Below are 21,828 nucleotides of genomic sequence, written 5' to 3' on the forward strand. Positions count from 1 at the left end.
CCTCCGGATGAGAAAGCATCGCTTAGCGATGCCGACAGGAAAGGTGGTTTAATCGCATCTGCCAGCCCCGTAATTAAACGTGCCTTGAAGGTGTAGAGGTGAGACTGTTAGAAGGCAAAAACCAAGGAACGCAACGTTGCATTTATGCAACTCTTAATGAGTCGTCGTTGGAGTATCGTGGCGTGCGGAAAAATCATAGAATCGTAGAGTTGGAAGGGGACCACCAGGGTCATCTAGTCCAACCCCCTGCACAATGCAGGAAATTCACAACTACCTCCCTCATCCACACACACCCAGTGACCCCTACTCCATGCTCAAAAGATGGCCAGGATGCCCTCCCTCTCATGATCTGCCTAGAACCAGCATTGCTGACAAATGGCCATCTAGAAAGACTGCCAAAGGACTTTCTACCCATTCTTGGGGGGCCTTGAAGGAGAGAAACACTTCTTCTTTGTCATCGTCCCCCCCCCCCCGGGAACATTTAACATTTGTGCTTTTCGAGCTGATTTCATAATGTTGCTGGGCCCTTGATGGGGCCTGCTGCGGAAGGTCCCCTTGGGAGGAAAACCTTGTTTGTAGGATCGATTAAATACCCCTCTGTTCACTAGGCTGTCAATTAAAGCCTCTCTCCCCACCCCATATTACTGCCTTTTGCTGGTGCTGATTAACACTTTAGCAGATCTCTCCCCCCACTTGCTCCCCAAATAGTAATCGGGAACTGGCATTCAAACAGATGTACAAAAGAGATTCAACTCCCCCCACCCAGTCTCATCTGAAATTTTGAATGCTTCACAAGACCAGTATTTCCATTTCAAAGGCTGCTAGCTCAAGTGTGGCTCAAGTGGAAATTCACTTTCTTCCTCCCCCCCCCATCTTTTCTCTGAACGTGAGCCTTAGAAATCTCATTTCCTTTCCCTGATAACGTAGCACTGGAAAAGTGCACTAGGGTGTATTTCCCCTTTATTTCTTTCCATAAATGAGTGTACAGGAAAGGATGTAGGGTTGGAATATTTGAAAAAAAAAATCCTTTGCTTCTCTCCCCCCCCCCCCATGCTCTGTGCAGAATGATGGCTTGCCTGAGAGCTCCTCCCTAACTTGTGTTTCTGTTTCTTGCTTATTTCTACGGCCTATTCATAGAATCATAGAATTGGAAGGGACCACCAGGGTCATCTAGTCCAATCCCCCTGCACAATGCAGGAATTTAACAACTACCTCCTACACACACACACCCAGAGACCCCTACTTCATGCCCAGGAGATGGCCAAGATGCCCTCCCTCTCATGAACTGCCTAAGGTCATAGAATCAGCATTGCTGACAGATGGCCATCTAGCCTTTGCTTGAAAACCTCCAGGGAAGGAGAGCTTACCACCTCCCGAGGAAGCCTGTTCCACTGAGGAACTGCTCTAACTGTTAGAAAATTCTTCCTAATATTTAGACGGAAACTCTTTTGATTTTATTTCAACCCATGGGTTCTGGTCCGACCTTCTGGGGCAACAGAAAACAACTCGGCACCCTCCTCTATATGACAGCCCTTCTTGAGGATGGTTATCATATCACCTCTCAGTCTTCTCCTCTGCAGGCTAAACGTACCCAGCTCCTTCAACCTTTCCTCATAGGACTTGGTCTCCAGAACCCTCACCCTCTTTGTTGCCCTCCTCTGGACACATTCCAGCTTGTCTACATCCTTCTTAAATTGCGGTGCCCAAAACTGAACACAGTACTTTAGGTGAGGTCTAACCAGAGCAGAGTAAAGCGAGACCTTCACTATACTTCTGTTAATAGAAGTTGGAGGTTGAGGCAGCCGGAGCTTCCAAGACCTGGGAGACTCCTTTGTGTCCCTGGAACTCCTTCTCCAAGGAAGCTCGGAGGGGCATCTTGCATCTCTCACTTGGAAAACTAATAAACTGTTTAATAAGGTCTTGGCGGAGGGAGTTGCTGCTTGCCTTTCCCCCTCTTTCCTTCTGAGTTGTTCTGACGGTATGTTTTGTGTTGTTCTAAGGGAAGGTTGGCTTTTAAAAGAGCCCTTTGCATTTCAGATGCTGTTTTTAATGGGCTGTAAACCCCTTCCCGCATTTCTGTTTCCTTGTTTTTTTTAAAAAAAAATGGGAAGGAGGACAAAAATGTCACGATGAAAGAAACAGACGCATTGGCTTTACTCGTGCTAACCTAGTGTGATTTCAAGAGTGGGCTATACAGGAATCCTCCCAGACTTTCAGATGGTGGGGGAGAAGGAAGGTGCGTTCTCGAGGGGACGTCAGGTCAAAGGGGCCCTCTGGGCATGCCCGAGGTCACTCTGCTGCGTCTCCGGCTGGTTCCATGTCCCATTTTCTGTTTGCTCCTTTCCCCTTCCCTGACGTGACTTGGCTTTTGCAACCGCAGTGTCTCTCCTGTGCTCGGCTGTGGAAAGCGCCGGTGTGGGATGCCGTTTGGCGTCAGATGTGTCATCTCCGCATGAGAGTACGCTAGACTTGGCAGCAAATGTGCCCCGTCGCACTGCGAGGAATACGCCAGCCGCAGAGGTACAGGGAGAGGAAGTCCGACCTGTGAAAAACGGAGCATGCGAAACCAGCCGGCTCATTGAGAGGCTAAAAATAGATGACCTGGCCTCCACCTTTGGCCTTTCAAGCATCTACTGGCAAGGAGGGGTGGCAGTTCTGAGAATCACTCTAGCCTTGGAGGGCTTTAGAGGTCACCAATTTAGAAAATCCAGGTGTTCCCACTTCAGGTTGGGTGGGGCCGTGGCTCAGTGGTAGAGTGTCTGCTTGGCATGCAGAAGGTCCCAGGTTCAATCCCCGGCACCTCCAGTTGAAGGGACTAGGCGACCAGGTGTTGTGAAAGACCTCTGCCTGAGACCCTGGAGAGCCATGGAGAGGGGCCGTGGCTCGGTGGTAGAGCATCTGCTTGGCATGCAGAAGGTCCCAGGTTCAATCCCCTGTAGAAAATGGATGCTTAGGAGGGCGGGCTCTATGGCATTGTACCACACTGAGGTCGCTGTCCTCCCCAGGCTCCATCCCCAAATCTCCAGGAGTTTCCCAACCTGGATGGCATGCTAGTTTTTGCCTGCAAAAACTAGCATGCCTATTATATTAGGTGCTGTGGAGCACAGGCAGGACAATGCTGCTGCTCATACCAGGGTTTCAGCCAGCATGGCTGTTTTAGTTCCCTTTTACGTTGTCACTGTTTTCTGATGATAGTTTTCTTCTATGCCATTTTGACGTTATATGCACTGTACATGCAAAAATAACACTGGAAATGCATTGATTTTAATTAAAGAAACTGAATAGATGGAGAAATGAAAAAATAAAGACTCGCAGGTCCCAAGGGAGAAACTAAATTGAAATAGGGATATTCAAAGGGAGCCGGTTATCTTCCTAAATTCACTCTCACCCTTCATTCATTCATACCCTAGCTAGTCTGTGGTTTTTGCCCTCTGATGTCGGTGGTTCTCTGCTGCAGCTGTTCACTGCTAAGGGCTGTTTTATGAAAATCCAGCTTCCTTCCTCGTTGCGTTACAAATCACATAATTATACCAGTAATCCTAAAACTCGGAGGTACGGTTACTGTTAACCAGGAATAAACACCAGTCGTGGGGAAAGGGCGTAATTACTGCCAAAGCATCGTTTTGAGTAATGAAGTCATTGTTTTCCTCCCATCTGGCAGACATATTCCCATTCTGTTGCATTGGGTGATGGTTTCACAAGTGGTATCTCCATCATAAAAAGTGTGGCATCATCTGTGCTCTGTAAGATTTTGTTATTACAATATTATTTTTGGCTGTGTGAGCAATCTTGACAGCCCCGGATCCATGGGCATTCAGAAAAGTGTACTTTATTTACTTGCTTATTTCATTTATACCCTGCCTTTGACCCCGATAGAGACCCAAAGCATCTTACATGGATCTCCTCTCTCCCATTTTATCTTCACATTAAACTGGTAAGGTAGGGTAGGCTGAGTGTACGACTGGCCCAAGGTCGAATGGGGGTTCGACCCTGGATCTCCTAGATCCTGTTCTGACACTCATAAGAACATAAGAAAGGCCATGCTGGATCAGACCCATCAAGTCCAGCAGTCTGTTCACACAGTGGCCAACCAGGGGCCTCTAGGAAGCCCCCAAACAAGACAACTGCAGCAGCAGCATTGTCCTGCCTGTTTTCCACAGCCCCTAATATAATAGGCATGCTCCTCTGATCCTGGAGAGAATAGGTACGCATCATGACTAATAGCCATTTTTACCAGTGGCCATGGATAGCTTTCTCCTCCATGAACATGTCCACTCCCCTCTCAAAGCCTTCCAAATTGGCAGCCATCACCATATCCTGGGGCAGGGAGTTCCACAATTTCACTATGCGTTGAGTGAAGACAGACTTCCTTTTATCTGTTTTGAATCTCTCACCCTCCAGCTTCAGCAGATGACCCCACATTCTAGTATTATGAGAGAGGCAGAAAAGCTTCTCCCTGTCCACTCTGTCCAGAGCATGCATAATTTTATAGACCTCTACCATGTCTCCCCTTAACCGCCTTCTTTCCAAGCTAAACAGCCCTAAGCGTTTTAACTGCTCCTCATAGGGCAGTTGTTCTAGTCCCCTGATGGCGAGGCTTACCTGCTGCTGCTGGTCTCAAAAACAGCCTGAATAGCTTGGTGGCTTTCCAGAGAGAGTGAGTCACCAGAGAAGAAGGGGGGAATCTCCCGGTAGGTGGTTGGGGAGGCGGAATGCCGGTTGGCCCCGCCAAACAACGGCCGCCTTGTGTCCCCTTCCAGTTAGTCGGGGAGGGAGCCTGTAATTAAGGTTGCTTACTTGGCAGGGGGCCTCTTTGTGCTTAGCGGTTGCTCGAGTGACCGCTGCGTTGAGTCGCCAGTGGTTTAAGGTTGCAGCTGAGCCGCCCACCCTCTCCAGAAGGGCCTTTGCGACCGGAAGCTTAATGGTGGCCATGCGTGGCGGCGGCCGCATCAACATGTGTGGGACGTCGAGGGTCGCGGTTTCCCAACGGCGTCCTTGGGAATGTGGGGGTTGGGTGGAAGAGTATATGAAGCTGCCTTGTACCAAGTCAGACCATTGGTCCCTATAGTTCAGTTTTGGTTAATTTAGGGTGCTGAGTTCAAGGATTACGTGACGGGCGCACTTGGAAGAACCGTCTGTCCACATGTGAACCTTTTGTGCTGGCCGCTGTTGCCGCTACGACTCCTCCTAGATGTGTCCTCCATTCAGGTTCTTTGCACATCTGTTTGTTTAGATTTTCATGTTCTGCTTTTCTCCCAAAGGGGAACCCGAGTCAGCTTACAGCATCGTTCTCCCTCCCCTCCGTTTTATCCTCAAAACAACAACCCTGTGAGGGAGGCTAGGCTGAAAGAATGGCTGCCTCAAAGGTACCATTTGACATACATGGCAGGCTGGGGATTTGAACCTGCGTCTCCCAGATCATAATGCAGTACTCCAACCACTGGCTGTCGTCTTCAGTATATCCCTGAGCTTTTCTTTTCCTTTGTTTTGGAAGAGGTTGCTAGAAAATGTACACCACACCCCTTCCCAGTGAGTCTTCTATGGGACAAAGTAAGGCATTCTTACTTCGGAGGGTGTTTAGTGATTAATAAGGGTTTTTGATTGCTGCTTGGTTATATGATATTGATGCCAGTTTCTTTTTGTTGTGTATATGTACAGAATTGTGTTGGATTTGTACGTTGCCTTGAGAGCCAGCGTGGTGTAGCGGTTAAGAGCAGTGGTTTGGAGTGGTGGACTCTGATCTGGAGAACCGGGTTCGATTCCCCACTCCTCCACATGAGTGGTGGACATTAATCTGGTGAACTGGATTTGTTTCCCCACTCCTCCACACGAAGCCAGCTGGGTGACCCTGGGCTAGTCACAGCTTTCTTAGAGCTCTCTCAGCCCCACCTACCTCACAGGATGTCTGTTGTGGGGAGGGGAAGGGAAGGTGATTGTAAGCCGGTTTGGTTCTTCCTTAAGTGTTGGAGAAAGTCAGCATATAAAAACCAGCTCTTCTTTTTAAGAGGTGTGTGCGCACGTGCATTTTAAAAAATATTGTCTACTTCAACCTGAGATGCCGGGATCGGACCTTGGCCTTCCTGCAAGGAAAGATTTTCCGCTGAGCCGCAGCTCTCCCTGAGAGGAGAGCAGTAACCGTGATACAAGAACCTCTTCTCATCTTTGCCTTTCTCCCCTTTCCTCCTCTGCCTCTCTTCTTTGCAGGATCGAGGGATAACTGGAAAGCTGGAACCGGTTTCTCCTGTCAGCCCTGCCCATCCCGACTCCGAGCTGGATCTCTTACCCTCGCGGCTGTCCAAGGAGGAGCTGATCCAGAACATGGACCGGGTCGATCGCGAAATCACCATGGTCGAACAGCAGATTTCCAAGCTGAAAAAGAAACAGGTAACGTCCTCCCAGGGAAACGTTTTCTTGCAGCCTCCGACACGCCATTCAGGTTACAGCCGAACCTTCAGCTCGGCTCGGCTTCAACACAGGACCTCTGCTAGGGATGAAATGCTTGGCCCGGCAGGGCAGGCCTGCCCGGTGGTTACCAAAGTTAATGTTTTGAATGTAGCGACATCCCCCAAAGCGTACATTTTAGAGGGTTAAGTTTTTTGGGGAGGGAACAGATGCCTCATAGTGGGCGAGAGTCAAGCTGTTCTCTGTGCGGGTGGTAAGATACTGCCTCCGCCCCGTAAACGGAGCGGGTTTAATTAATCCTCAGCACCTGCTTCCTGTTGCCGTCTATCACCGAGGCATCCAGAGGGCTTAGGCTGTGAAAAGAGGAGAGATTTGAGAAGCAGCGGCATTGCCAGGCACAACAGAGTGGCTGCAACATCTGGAACAACGTGGGGGGGGTTGGCTGGCGGCGGTGGGAAGGGGAGGGCAAAGATTAACTTTCCCTTGATTTATTTAGAAGAAGAGGAAGAAGGATTGGTTTTTATATGTTGACTTTCTCTACCACTTAAGGAAGAATCAAAGAGGCTTACAATCACCTTCCGCTCCCCACCACAGACACCCTGTGAGGTAGGTGGGGCTGAGAGAGTTTTGAGAGAATTGTGACTATCCCAAGGTCACCCAGTTGGCTTCATGTGTAGGAGTGGGGAAACCAACCCAGTTCACCAGATTAGCATCCCCCACGAATGTGGAGGAGTGGGGAATCGAACCCGGTTCTCCAAATCAGAGTCCACCGCTCCAAACCACTGCTCTTAACCACTACACCACGCTGGCTCATCATGCTGGGGGCGAGGAGGGGGGGTAAGCAGGTTGAACTTTCTCTGGGTGAAGAACGTGAAAAGAGCCCTGCTGGATCGTTCATTTTATTTATTTATTAAAACATTTAAACCCCGCCTTCTCTTGTGGTGCGTACCAGGGAGACCGCCTGCTTTTCCACAGTGGCTAATTAGATGCCTCTGAGAAACCGACGAGCAGGGCAGCCTCCTTTCCCCCACTGCTTGTATTCATTGGCTGTCATGGCAACCTGCAGCAAGGAGTTCCGCGAGCCAATTACACGACGTGTGAAAAAAGTGTGGTGTGGTGGTTAAGAGCAGTGGACTCTAATCTGGAGAATGGGGTGTGATTCCCCACTCCTTCGCATGAGCGGTGAACTCTAATGTGGAGGTCGGGTTGGGTTCCCCGCTCCTTCACATGAAGCCAGCTGGATGACCTTGGGCTAGTCGCAGTTCTCTCTGCTCTCTGCCTAGCTTACCTCACAAGGTGCCTGTTGTGGGGAGAGGAAAGGTCTGCAATTGTAAGCCACTTTGAGACTCCTTAAAAAAGGTAGAGAAAGCCGACATATAGAAACCAACTCTTCTTCTTCAGGGGAGGGGCTATGGCTCAGTGGTAGAGCCTCTGTTTGGTATGCCGAAGGTCCCAGGTTCAATCTCCAGTTAAAGGGACCAGGCAAGTAGGTGATGTGAAAGACCTCTGCCTGAGACCCTGGAGAGCCGCTGTTGGTCTGAGTAGACAACACTGACTTAGATGGACCAAGGGTCTGACTCAGTGTAAGGCAGCTTCATGTGTTCTTTATTCTGTGCTGTATCAACTTCACCGGGTGACCCCTAGTTGTATTATTTCAGGAGAGGGAGAAAAAGCCGAGCTGTTTACTTACGTGGGATAAAGCGAAGCCATGCTGCTGGAGACACTTGTTAGGTGGTGAGATGAACCTGCCCCTCAGGATTTCCAAGCCACCGCTCTTAACCACTACACCACACTGGCTCTTGCTGTGTGCAATGATTTCTATCAGAATGGAGCCCCTGCACTCCTAGAGAGTTAGTTTCCAGCCCAGAAGTCCAGGTGTACGTCTGTTGACAGTGCAGGTGTATACCAGGTGTGAATCCTCCCCTGAAGTCCCTCTCCCTCTCTGCTCTTGGCAAACGCTTTCCTCGTGCCACCTAGTTTGGCAGACGGATCATGGGTTAGTCACAAGAGAAAATACACACAGCACCGAGGACCTGATGCCCAAGAACAGTTTGGCCATCTCGGGCTCCCGAGGCTCCGAGCGATCGATAAATCCCAAGCAGACAATGCCCTTTTGCTTACTGCAGTATGGAAGAGACGTGGTGTTCAGGAGCCTCGTCTCTCATCTGCATTTTCCACCTCCCTTTCTTTGGGCAGCCTCCAAGAAATAATGAAACACATTTGTAGACAGAGACTGTTCAAGCAGAGCCTGCCTTGGGACTTCCAAAGATGGAAGGCGGGCCAGAATCCGTCGCAGCCTGTGATGGGCGGCGGGGGTGGGGGGTGTCAAAGAGCTCCAGCCAGCCTCCACCAGCTGGGCTGCTTTGGTTAGGTATTAGGGTGGTCAAAAGTTTCCCAAAAAGCAAAACATTAAACTCCGGGCTTCCACCCCAGGTTCAATGAGTAGCTGCCACCAACTCTGGACCAAAAGTTAAGCCTCCAGGCAAGGGTCCAGAGTAACCCCTGTCAAGCTTTAAATTCAGTGTGACACTTTTCCTGCCAGGCTGAGACCTAGCCAGGCCTGTTCACACTTCCCAAAAGAGTTTGCACAATTATAGCATGGTCAAAACACATAGAAGGCACTTGGATTTAGGCTTGGAATCCCAAAGTCAAAAGAACACAATCCATTTAAAGGCTAACAATTTATTTATAAGATTTATGCTGGTTTACAGGAAAGAAAAAGGGTTTCATGAAGTGATAGGCAATAAAATAATAAACCATTTAGCATAGCTAACTAATACATTCAAAAGCCTTTTTGATTCAAAAGGATTGGCAAAGATTTCTTGCATGAGGTTTATAGTTACCAACTTCCAAAGATGCTTCCAGCATTCAAGAGTTTCACAAATTGTCCAAAGTTTCTCCAAGCAGGTCAAATTGACCAGAGTTTCCCCTTAGGACCAAAATTCAAAATGGGTTTTGATGCCGCCTGCACAGCCCTCTTGCTGTGCCCCCAACGAGCATAATTTGGCTCAGGACTGATCTGCCTTTATCTTCGTATTCTCAATGGCATGAGCTCAAGAGCCAATGAGAAAGCGAAAGTAATTTAGTGGCTAATTAATTGTTTGGTCAGAATGCTGACTCACTAATTGACGTATTCAGGTGATGAAGCCTGCAGAACTCCCTGCACCTGGATGTCGTCATGATGGCTGACCGATTAGTTACCATGACAATGCATGGCCTTGCATTCCAAAAGGGGGAGAGGAGGCTTTAACGAGTAGCAGCTGGATGCCTATCTGGCTCTCTCCCCAGAAGCAGCTTTCAAAATGTAACTTATTTTACTGTTCTAAAATCCCAACAGCACAAAATTCATAGGCCTCTAGGCCTGAACCAAGAAAATCATGAAATCCAAGAAATTGAGGGACCTCAGCCTTTGGCTTTGTCCCCCCCCCCCCCAGTTCTGCACCTACTCTGCTCTGGTTAGACCTCACCTAGAGTATTGTGTCCAGTTTGGGACACTGCAGTTTAAAAAGGCTGTAGACAAGCTGGAACGTATCCAGAGGAGGGCAACAAAGATGGTGAGGGGTCTGGAGTCCAAGTCCTATGAGGAAAGGTTGAAGGAGCTGGGTATGATTAGACTGCAGAGAAGACTGAGTGGTGATATGATAACCATCTTCAAGTACTTGAAGGGCTGTCATATAGAAGTTGGTGCCTAGTTTTTTTCTGTTGCCCCAGATGGTCGGACCAGAACCAACGGGTTGAAATAAAATCAAAAGAGTTTCCGTCTAGACATCAGGAAGAACTTTCTAACAGTTAGAGCGGTTCCTCAATGGAACAGGCTTCCTCGGGAGGTGGTAAGCTCTCCTTCCCTGGAGGTTTTTAAGCAGAGGTTAGATGGCCATCTGTCAGCAATGCTGATTCTATGACCTTAGGCAGCTCATGAGAGGGAGGGCATCTTGGCCATCTTCTGTGCGTGGAGTAGGGGTCACTGCGAGTGTGTGTGGGGAGGTGGACTAGATGACCCTGGTGATCCCTTCCAACTCTATGATTCTATGATTTATGTTACTTTTTGGTGTGTGTTTTTCACATTTGCTGCAAATCCCAACAGAGGCTGTAGGCTGGCCAGATGTGGGTTTATACGCCATTTGTGATTAGTGTTTTAATGTTTGGTTTTAATGCTTGATTTTATTGATAGTTTTATTATTATTATACAGTTCCGAAGTTATAATATGATGTTATCTGCCCTGAGCCAGCCTGCTGGGGAGGGTGGACTACAAATATTGAAAAATAAATAAAATAAAAAATACTGAGGTCAGGATTCCTCTCTGTCAGAAGGAGATACTTCTGCTGCTGGCTCTTAGGGGAAAACGAACCAGCAAGCTGGTTTTGGGAATCAAAACGAGACCGCGGATTTTATTGTCTGAAAAGACAAGAAATCTCCTGGGTGATCGGAAGGCAATTAAGCACAAACAAGCCAGCCGGCCCTCTAAAGGGAATCCGGAGAATATCTGCCATCTTCCCAGCCTCACGTAGAAAATCCATCAGCTCTGCGACCCGATCGGCTGTGCCTTTGACTCCAGTCCTTAGGGACTGGCTGGTTCAACTAAGGCAGTGAGACGCGCGTGACTGCCGGCGAAATCAGCAGCCCTGCCTGATACCGTCTCTCTTCCTTGGCAACCGCGAATAAAATAAAATGAATGATGTCACGTCCGTTGCGCTCCTGAGATTTCCTGCTCCCCGTCAGCCGGTGAAATGAAGTGATGAAACTTGGAGAGCGTAGTGACTTCATTGACACGTTTTGTTTTGCCTCAAATTGCTGGGGAGAAAAAGAGGGGGGAGGAGACGCGGGGCTTCTGCTTTTAGGCAGCAGCCAAGCATCTTCCGTCATGTCCAGCTCTGCTCCGACTTCCTGTTGTTGTTGGGGCTCCCCATCCTTTTTAGGGTTGCCACACCTAAAAAATGGTTATTGCAGAGCTTGAGAAGGTGCAGAAAAGAGCAGCCAAAATGATCAGGGGGCTACAGCAACTGCCCTGTGAGGAACAGTTAAAACGCTTAGGGCTGTTTAGCTTGGAAAGAAGGTGGTTAAGGGGAGATATGATAGAGGTCTATAAAATGATGCCTGGTATGGAGAGAGTGGACAGGGAGAAGATTTTCTCCTTCTCTCATAATGCCAGAATGCGGGGCCCAACCCGCGTTCACCAGATTAGCCTCCGCCACTCTTGTGGAGGAGTGGGGAATCAAACCTGGTTCTCCAGATCAGAGTCCACCGCTCCAATCCACTGCTCTTAATCACTACACCACGCTGGCTCTCAAGCTGGCAAAGCTGAGGCTTCCCATTCTGTTTTTCAGAACCATGTGGGCTAGAAACTTGCTCTTCTCATGACAAAAACAAAAGCCAAATGGGAATTGAAGGCAAGGGGTTTAGCGTAAAGGCTATTCTGCAGCTCTAATGTGTCTTGAGGATTTTAGTTTTAAGTTAGGGCGTTTCTAGATGGCTTTGAATCATAGAGTTGGCAGGGACCACCAGCGTCATCTAGTCCAACCCCCTACACAATGTAGGAAATTCACAACTACCTCCCCCCACACCCCAGTGACCCCTACTCCATGCCCAGAAGATGGCCAAGATCTGCCCTCTCATTCTCTGCTTATAGAATCAGAGCCAAGATCTGCCCTCTCATTCTCTGTCATAGAATCAGCCTTGCTGACAGGTGGCCATCTAGCCTCTGCTTAAAAACCGCCAGGAAAGGAGAGCCCACCACCTTCCGTGGAAGCCTGTCCTACTGAGAATGTCAGGGCGTTGCTACCTGGGAGACCTGTTTGTGCAGGGGTTATGTACTGCTGTGTTCCTGTAAATCACTGGGGGGAGGGGAACGCAGGGGACCTGCAGCCGGTTGCTCAAGCAATGTGAAGGTTTGACACAGACTTCTGCATTTGCTGAGGCTTCCCTCTTTCTGGTTTTCTGAACGCAGCAACAGCTGGAGGAGGAAGCAGCGAAGCCCCTGGAGCCGGAGAAGCCGATCTCACCGCCGCCAATCGAGTCCAAGCACCGCAGCCTGGTCCAGATCATCTACGACGAGAACCGGGTAAGACTGCCTGGCCTTGGAGAGGTTGGCCCCGCTTGTGTGTCCTCCGGGCTGGAAAAATGGGGAAGTTGGCAGAGGACAAAAGATCCTTGTTCTGCGCTCTGGGGGGAAAGTGAATTCCGCAACCTGATTCTGCCATCAGTGTCAAGCAGATCTGCACAAGTTTCTGCATAAATTATTCTGCAGCGTTTGCTGTTTTCCATCATTGACTTACATTTTGTTGACGTGGGGTGGGGGCAGCATGGTGGCATAAAGCACCCAGCCTTCTGATATCTCTTGACAGATGGATGGATGGCCCAGGCTAGCCTGATCTTGGAAGCTAAGCAGGGTCAGTCCTGGTTGGTACTTGGATGGTTGACCACCAAGGAAGTCCGGGGCTGCTATGCAGAGGCAGGCGATGGCAAGCCACCTCTGAATGTCTCTTGCCTTGACCTGGATGGCGTTAAGATCTCAGAAGCTAAGCCAGGTCGGCCCTGGTTAGTATTTGGATTGGAGGCCACCAAGGAAGTTCAGGGTTGCCATGCAGAGGCAGGCAATGGCAAACCACCTCTGAACGTCCCTTGCCTTGAAAACCCTATGGGGTCCCCGTAAGTCAGTTGTGACTTGAGGGTACTTAATTGTTGCTTAGGTCTTGATGGCCAAGGCTACCCAATCTCATCAAATCTCAGAAGCTAAGCAGGGTTGGCCCTAGTTAGTATTTGGATGGGAGACCACCAGGGAATTCCAGGATTGCTATGCAGAGGCAAGCAAAGGCAAAACCACCTCTGTTCATCTCTTGCCTTGAAAACCCTATGGGGTCCCTGTAAGTCAGTTGTGACTTGAGGGTACTTAATTATTACTTTGACCTTGATGGCTGAGCCGGGTTGGCCCTGGTTAGTATTTGGATGGGAGACCCCCAGGGAATTCCAGGATTGCTATGCAGAGGCAGGCAATGGCAAAACCACCTCTGTTCATCTCTTGCCTTGAAAACCCTACGGAGTCACCATAAGTCAGGTGGGACTTGATGGCACTGTCCACCACCATTAATCAGCGCTGATTTGGATGGCCCTGGCTAGCTCGATCTCATCGGATCTTGGAAGCTGAGCAGGGTTGGCCATGGTTAAGATTTGGATGGGAGACCACCAAGGAAGTCCTGGGTTGTTATGCAGAGGCAGGCACTGGCAAAGCACCTCTGGTTGTGTCTCGCCTCGCAAACCCTGCAGGGTCACCATAACTCAACAGAGTCAAATTTGGTCGTGCCACTGATGGCCAAGTTTACCGGAGATGGAATGGTGTCTTCCTAAACATTAGGAAGAACTTTCTAACAGTCAGAGGGATTCCTCAGTGGAACTGGCTTCCTCGGGAGGTGGTGGGCTCTCCTTCCCTGCAGGTTTTTAAGCAGAGTCTAGATGGCCATTTGTCAGCAATGCTGATTCTATGACCTTAGGCAGATGATGAGAAGGAGGGCACCTTGGCCATCATTTGGGAGGGGCCGTGGCTCAGTGGTAGAGCATCTGCTTGGCAATGAGAAGGTCCCAGGTTCAATCCCTGGCATCTCCAGTTAAAGGGACTAGGCAAGTAGGTGATGTGAAAGACCTTTGCATGAGACCCTGGAGACCCATGGGTTGGGCTGTGGCTTAGTGGTAGAGCATCAGTTTGGCATGCAGAAGGTCCCAGGTTCAATCCACGGCATCTCCAGCTAAAAGGGACTAGGCAAGTAGGTGATGTGAAAGACCTCTGCCTGAGACCCTGTAGAGCTGCTGCCGGTCTGAGCAGACTATACTGACTTTGATGGACCAAGGGTCTGATTCAGTATGAGGCAGCTTCATGTGTTCATGTGTTCATCTTCTGGGCATGGAGTAGGGGTCAGTTAGGGTTGTGGGGGAGGTGTGAATTTCCTGCATTGTGCAGGGGGTTGGACTAGATGACCCCGGTGGTCCCTTCCAACTCTACGATTCTATGATTCTGTATCTCTTTGGGGACTGCCTGGTTTTCCATCCGTCCCCAGCGACTGCAGCACTTCTCAGATCTGAGCAAGGGGCTGTCAGCTTCCTTTCTGAGAGGTGACCTCATCGTTTCCCTTCTCTCTCTCTCTGTCTTTTCCTCTATGCTGTGCTCTCTCTCTCCCTCCTCCTCTCTCTGTCTCTCTCTTGCTGGAGAGGGAGAGTTCAGGCGAGGACACCCGCTGCAGCTTTTCCCTTTCTGAGCGTCGTGGGCTGTGTCACGAAAAGACAAGACGCTTGAAACAAGCAATTAAGGTGTACCGTCGTAAGGCTCCGGATCCGTCAAGTCTCTCTCCCTGGTGTCTCCAGCGGAGGGGGAATGGGTAGGGGAGAGGCGGCCGGTGGGCGGAGGAGCTGTCGGCGTCCCTTTGGTGCACGGCTGTCTGTTGTTTTTCAGGGGGGAAAAACTCCCTGTGATGCGGCTCAGTCGGTGGAAGGAGGCAGCTATGCCTCTCCGGCTCTGGGGACCGTGTCTGTAGAAATCAATAAGATTAAATTTTAATTTGCTTTCTGTCTCAGCGTTTGTCTCTCCGAAAGGGCATTGCTGGCTGTCTATAAATACACACACGGCATTATGCCAAAAAAATGGAAACTCTAAGCGGTTCTTCCCTGCCCCGGCCCCTTGTAGGGCTTAAGTCTTGCATATATATTTTTAAATACTTGCTGCAGTGTATATTTCAAATCCGTTCCAGAGAGCAAAAGAAAGAAAGAAAGAAAAAAACCAAAAGGGTCTATTTGCATGGTCTTTCCACAAAATTACACTTGAAATAGAATAATAGAATCATAGAGTTGGAAGGGACCACCAGGGTCATCTAGTCCAACCCCCTGCACAGTGCAGGAAATTCACAACTACCTCTCCCCCACACCCCCAGTGACCCCTACTCCATGCCCAGAAGATGGCCAAGATGCCCTCCCTCTCATGATCTGCCTAAGGTCACAGAATCAACATTGCTGACAGATGGCCATCTAGCCTCTGCTTAAAAACCTCCAGGGAAGGAGAGCCCACCACCTCCCGAGGAAGCCTGTTCCACTGAGGATCCGCTCTAACTGTTAGAAAGTTCTTCCTAATGTTTAGATTGAAACTCTTTGGATATAATTTCAACCCATTGGCTCTGGTCCAACCAGGTTACACGGAAGCCGCACAAGTTGATTGTGAAAGTGTTATCAAAAGATCTTTAAAAAGCAGTTTGTGGCCGATGGACCACCCCACCAAACTCTCCAGCAGTTAATCCATTTTAAATAACAATTTGGGGAAAAAACACCACGACATACCAAAGCAAGTGATATAATGTGCTGGAATCTACGCAACTTTGCAGTCTGTGCTTGTAACTCTTTTGCCGTCACAAGAAGGCTGGGGATTTGCTTTAAAAATAAAGTGCTTTCAAATTGTTTAATCGTTGAAGAAGAGATTCAGTCACCGTATCCCTCCCCACCCCCCAGGGGAGGCTTTCTGGAACACAAAGTCCCTGCTAACTAGGACAGTTCACAATACTTTGCATTGTCTGTTTTCATCCAGCTGCTGTAGCAGACAGGATGTCGGACTGGGAGCCATACAGCCCTGGGTTCCAATCCCTCCCTAAGCATAAAAGTATGTGTGGTATGGAGAGAGTGAACAGGGAGAAGCTTTTCTCCTACTCTCATAATACCAGAAGGTGGGGGTCATCTGCTGAAGCTGGAGGGCGAGAGATTGAAAACAGACAAAAGGAAGACTTTCTTCACGTGACGCATAGTTCGGTTGTGGAACTCCTTCCCCCAGGATGTGGTGCTGGCTGCCAACTTGGAAGTGTTTAAGAGGAGAGTAGACATATTCATGGAGGAGAGGGTTATCCATGGCTACTAGTCAAAATGGATACTGGTCATGAGGCATACCTATTCTCTCCAGGATCGAAGGAGTATTCCTATTATCTTAGGTGCTGTGGAACACAGGCAGGACGGTGCTGCTGCAGTTGCCTTGTTTGTGGGCTTCCTAGAGGCACCTGGTTGGCCACTGGGTGAACAGACTGCTGGGCTTAATGGGCCTTGGTCTGATCCTGCAGGGCTTGTTTAAATGTTCTTAAGTCCACTGTAGTGGCCTTGGGCAGCTCACACTCTCTCGCGTTAAGATCTCACAATAAGGGCAGTTGTGAAGATAAACTGGGACACTTCTGGAGGTTCTCCTGAACTCCTTAGAATGGCAGGGTTCAAAATTCAGTAATAAAAGTTGAGGGGTGGAAAAGAAATGGGAACAGATACACCTGTCCTAACACCTTGTCCTAGAAGGCATCCATTACATTAACCCCCCCCTACCAAATCCAGACGCCACTTGTAAAAGAATAGCCTTGTGCCAGGAATGAGCTCAGGCCCTGGTTTTTACTCCCTATCAGCCACGGGCAAAAGTTTTAGTAGTTTTCCATGACCCGATACCTGATCTGCCCTGACTTGGATGGCCCGGCCTAGCCTGATCTCGTCAGGTCTCGGAAGCTAAGCAGGGTCAGCCCTCGTTAATACTTGGATGGGAGGAAGCCCAAGGTTGTGACGCAGAGGCAGGCAAATGGCAGACCACCTCTGTTCGTCCCTTGCCTTGCAAACCTATTGGGGTCGCCATGAGTTGGCTTCGACTTGATGGCCTTTTCCGCCACCAATACCCAACTGTCACAAAGTCAGCCCATCTAGCTCAGGGCTGGCTGGCAGGCAGTGGCTCTCCCGGGGCCCCTAGTCAGGGCTGGCCCGACCAGAGAGGCAGGATAAGCCGCGCATTCATATGGAGGTCGAGCATGCCGCTGCTTGCAGTTTTGGATGCTGCATCCAGAGAGAACACAGCGACCCCTTGGCTCGGCAGCATGCGCTTCCTCCCAAGGGGAACGATCAAGAATCTCTTGCTCTTCAGCAGCGGCACACAGTTTCTCCCCTGAAGTTTTGTTTTTCCATCTAGAATCATAGAGTTGGAAGGGACCACCAGGGTCATCTAGTCCAGCCCCCTTCACAATGCAGGAAATTCACAGCTGCTTCCCCCCACACACACCCCAGTGACCCCTACTCCACGCCCAGAAGATGGCCAAGATGCCCTCCCTCTCATCATCTGCCTAAGGTCACAGAATCAGCATTGCTGACAGATGGCCATCGAATCTCTTCTTAAAAACCTCCAGGGAAGGAGAGCTTACCACCTCCCGAGGAAGCCTGTTCCACTGAGGAACCGCTCTAACGGTTAGAAAACTCTTCTAATGTCTAGACGGAAACTCTTTTGATTTAATTTCCATCCATTGGTTCTTTTGTGCTTTGTCTGCTGGGTGCCTGTATACGGCGGGCGTTGTGGATTTTATTTGCTGGTTTTTGTACTGTTGCTGGATTTTTTTTAGAAAAAATTGTTCTGAGGTTAGTTTGAGCTGTTTTGCTGTTTTATTTATTTGTTGTTGCTTTCGAGTTCTTGTTCGTAAAAGCTCGAAACAAGACAACTCCCTCGCATGTTATTTTATTACTAGAAATGCAGGATACAAGCTTCCTTAAATAAAATAAAATACAATCTTAAAGGGGGCAAATTAAAATGTAGTATATAAATTCTCTAAATGAATAGAAACTAGGCCAGGGGGAAGTGGAGTAAGTTTTCAGAACTGATACTTACATAAGAAAGGCCCTGCTGGATCAGACCAAGGCCCATCGAGTCCAGCAGTCTGTTCACACAGTGGCCAACCAGGTGCCTCCAGGAAGCCCCCAAACAAGACGACTGCAGCAGCACCGTCCTGCCTGTGTACTTCAAATGGATTATTCTGCCCTGGATTTTTTTTTGGAGGGGGGAGGACCTAGACACCTCATCCCTGTCCTATTTTCTCAACATCACTTCCAATCCAGGAACGCCAAAAAAAAAAAAAAAAGTTCCTAAACGGAAGGGGGAGGGGATAATCTGCCGTCAAAACCCAAGAACATCTTGAACGCAGCATAAATTTCCTCCCAGGATTACAAGCAATCTGGTCCCCTGAGTCACTCGTGCGCTTCAGGGTTTGTCAGAGAGGTTAGTCTTTTGCAAGCCAAGAGAGAAGATGAGGAAGCAAGAAAGCAGAAGGGGGGGGAGGTGTTTTTCCTGGAATTCTTCCAGCCCCCGTTCCATAGAGGCAGCCCGTGAACCATGCACTGAATTTTTTATTTATAGCACCTCTCTGTCAGTCTCTGCCAGGCCTCCAAAGCATAAGTGTATCCGTTCAGGCTAAGACCTGGTCTGCATGGATGGAGGCAGGCAAACCTCTTAAGACTGGTAGGAAACCCACATGGACAGGCCCACAGAGGTAGCTTCCTTCCACCTTTTGCTAATCAAATCACAGCGCGCTGAGAAGTCAGAACGAACCACACAAGCCCTGGCTTGGGATACAGGGGATACGGGCTACGGCTTTTTGTTACTGTTTTGGTTCTCCAGTTTTTGCATTAATTTTGTAGATCCATATGGATTGTGTACACATGCATTTCTTAAGTACACCATTCGTCGCCGCAAGGTGTGTCATATATATGTTGAATATTCATGTATAAGTTATAATGCAGGGGGCCTAGATGACCCTGGTGGTCCCTACCAACTCTACGATTCTATGACGTACTGATGCATGTTGAAAAACCAGCACGTTTCAGGAAATACGTTATCCGAGGGAACAGAGAGTAGCAGGGAAATAATCATGGGATCAGTTTGCACAAGCAAGAAGCAAAAATAAAAGCAGAGATTTTTCGAGAGGAAATAAGCAGGTTAAATAATTTGAAGTCATCCCTAGAGGAAAGACAGAGCGGGAGGATATGTGTGAAGGCTGCCTATGAAACCACAGCGGAATTATACAGGCAGATCAACCCCCTTTCCCGTATTGCTGAATTTAGCAGGAAATCTTCATGGTGGCACATTGTTTCTTGCAGGAAAATCTCCACGCCTGCGGGGAAAGAAACCTCAGCCTCATTTAGAGGATGTCTTTTTATTTTGTTTGGCAGGCGCATATACCATTACTGTTTTGCTCACAGGCCGATGGTACTTGCTCTGATAGCAAAAAAGAAGAAAAAGAGTTGGTTTTTATATGCCGACTTTCTCTACCACTTAAAGAAGTATCAAACCGGCTTACAATCACCTTCCCAACAGGCACCTTGTGAGGTAGATGGGGGCTGAGAAAGTTCAGAGAGAGCTGTGACTAGCCCAAGGTCACCCAGCTGGCTTCACACGTAGGAGTGGGGAAACGAATCCAGTTCACCAGATTAGCGTCCGCCTCTCATGTAGAGGAGCTGAGAATCAAACCCGGTTCTCCAGATCAGGGTCCACCGCTCCAAACCACCGCTCTTCACCACTATACTATGCTGGCTTTCTGTTAGTCTGTCAGTTGATGGGATTCTTGAAAAGAAAGCTGGACTTGGGTCAGAACTTGTAAGGCCCTTAAGCAATCTCTCATTACTCAAAATCACTGAGCCTGAGAGGAGGGGCAGAGATGTTTTATCCTTCCAGTTAAGAGACCGCGCAATGGAAATCAAACCACCGTTATGGGCTGTCTGCTTACATCCCAGCAATGATGTTTACGTGTACAAAGAATATTATGGGGGTGCTTGACTTAGGGTTGTCAATCCTCTTCTCCAAAGGTAAGGGTACTGTAGGCCAGGGCCGGATTGTTACGAGGCCTGATATCTCAGGGTTCAAGACCGCTGGCCACCTTACATGGCTTTAGAAAACGCCATGGTGGCTGCAGCTGCCATTTTAAGCTGTGAGGAACAAGGCTCTAACCCAAGGGTGTCCAACTCAATCGTTATGAGTGCCGGATATGACATAAATGTCACTTGGCCGGGCTGGGCCATGCCTCGCCAGCCCAGATCGAGATGGGGTGTGTGTGTGGCTGCCTTGGCCGGCTCGCGGGCCGGGTAAGAGCTCTCAAGGGGCCAGACCCGGCCCACGTTTAACACCCCTTGGCACCCCTTGGATCAGCCTAGAGCATCCCTGACATGTGCTTGTCCAGCCTCTGCTTAAAGACTGCCAGTGAGGGGGAGCTCACCACCTCCCTAGGGAGCTGGTTCCACTGTCCAACAACTCCTACTGTAAAAATATTTTCCTACTATCCAGCCGGAACTTTTCCTCCCACAATTTAAACCCATTCTTGCGAGTCCTCTCCTCTGCTGCCAACAGGAACAGCTCCCTGCCCTCCTCTAAGTGACAGCCCTTCAAATACCTCAAGAGAGCAATCGTGTCCCCCCTTCGGCCTCCTCTTCTCCAGACTGAACATCCCCAGATCCCTCAGCCTTTCCTCGTAGGGCTCGGTCTCCAAGCCCCTGATCATCCTCGTCGCTCTCCTCTGCACCCGCTCCATTCTGTCCACATCATTTTTGAAGTGAGGCCTCCAGAACTGCACACAATACTCCACGTGCGGCCTGATCAATGCGGTGAACAGCAGAACTATGACATCTCGTGGTTTGGATGTTATGCCTCTTTTGATGCACCCCAAGATCGCATTAGTTTTTTTTGTTGCTGCATCACACCGGCTGCTCATATTTACCTTACGGTCCACCCGTACCCCAAGATCCTGTTCACACACACTGCTGCCCAGAAGTGTATCCCCCGTCCAGTGTGCATGTCCCTCAGTTCTGTTACCCAGATCTAGAACTCTGCACTTCCCCTTGTTGAAGTGCATCCTGTTCACACCCTGCTCTAGCGCTTGCACCTGACATCCCCTTATTGGGAAGGGGAATGATCCTGTGCCCTTTAGATGGAACCTGGCTGCCAATATTCTCTAAGCTCTGATAAGGTTCCTGGACAACACCGTTCCCTACTCCTCCTTGAGGGGTTCTTTTGCAACGGCACTACGTTCCCCCCACCCGCCTTTCAAGGTCTCCTTTTCTGGCTGTGACCGGCTCCCTAACTAACCCAGTTCTTCAGCTGTACCATCCTGCGGCTCTCTGGAAACACAGACTGACGCTGTGGAAACAACTTCAGGGATGGCGATGCAATTCCCAGCCACTGGGTGGCTTCTCTGGCTGTACAACACATTCCAGCCTCATTCCAACTACTAGCATATCAGTGCTTTTCTTCCACTGCACCGAAGCCTTGGTTCCCACATGGTTTAATTTACGCCAGAGTTTCCCAAAACTCACCCCTGGTACTCATGCTCAAACCCAGTTAAATTGTGGCGCTCCCTGCCCCAGGATGTTGGGATGGCTGCCAACTTGGAAGGCTTGAAGAGGGGAGTGGACATGTTCATGGAGGATGGGGCCATCCATGGCTACTAATCCCAATGGATACTAGTCATGATGCACCCCTATTCTCCCCAGGATCAGAGGAGCATGCCTATTATATTAGGTGCTGTGGAACACAGGCAGGATGCTGCTGTTGCAGTCGTCTTGTTTGTGGGCTTCCTAGAGGCACCTGGTTGGCCACTTTGTGAATAGGCTGCTGGGTTTGATGGACCTTG

At 49.3% G+C, this 21,828-nt stretch overlaps 1 protein-coding gene across 1 annotated transcript in view; it reads left to right on the forward strand.

Annotated features, from left to right (window-relative positions):
• The window catches only part of NCOR2 (nuclear receptor corepressor 2), a 242,578-nt gene that overhangs the window by 31,569 nt on the left and 189,181 nt on the right, over window positions 1-21,828 (forward strand). Inside the window, exons 4-5 of the mRNA XM_056859087.1 lie at window positions 6,205-6,384; window positions 12,348-12,461. Of these exons, the coding sequence (XP_056715065.1) occupies window positions 6,205-6,384; window positions 12,348-12,461 (294 nt within the window). The remainder of the gene's footprint in view (window positions 1-6,204; window positions 6,385-12,347; window positions 12,462-21,828) is intronic.

This window comes from Euleptes europaea, chromosome 13 (genome assembly GCF_029931775.1).
Source record: "Euleptes europaea isolate rEulEur1 chromosome 13, rEulEur1.hap1, whole genome shotgun sequence".
Classification (NCBI taxonomy): Eukaryota; Metazoa; Chordata; class Lepidosauria; order Squamata; family Sphaerodactylidae; genus Euleptes; species Euleptes europaea.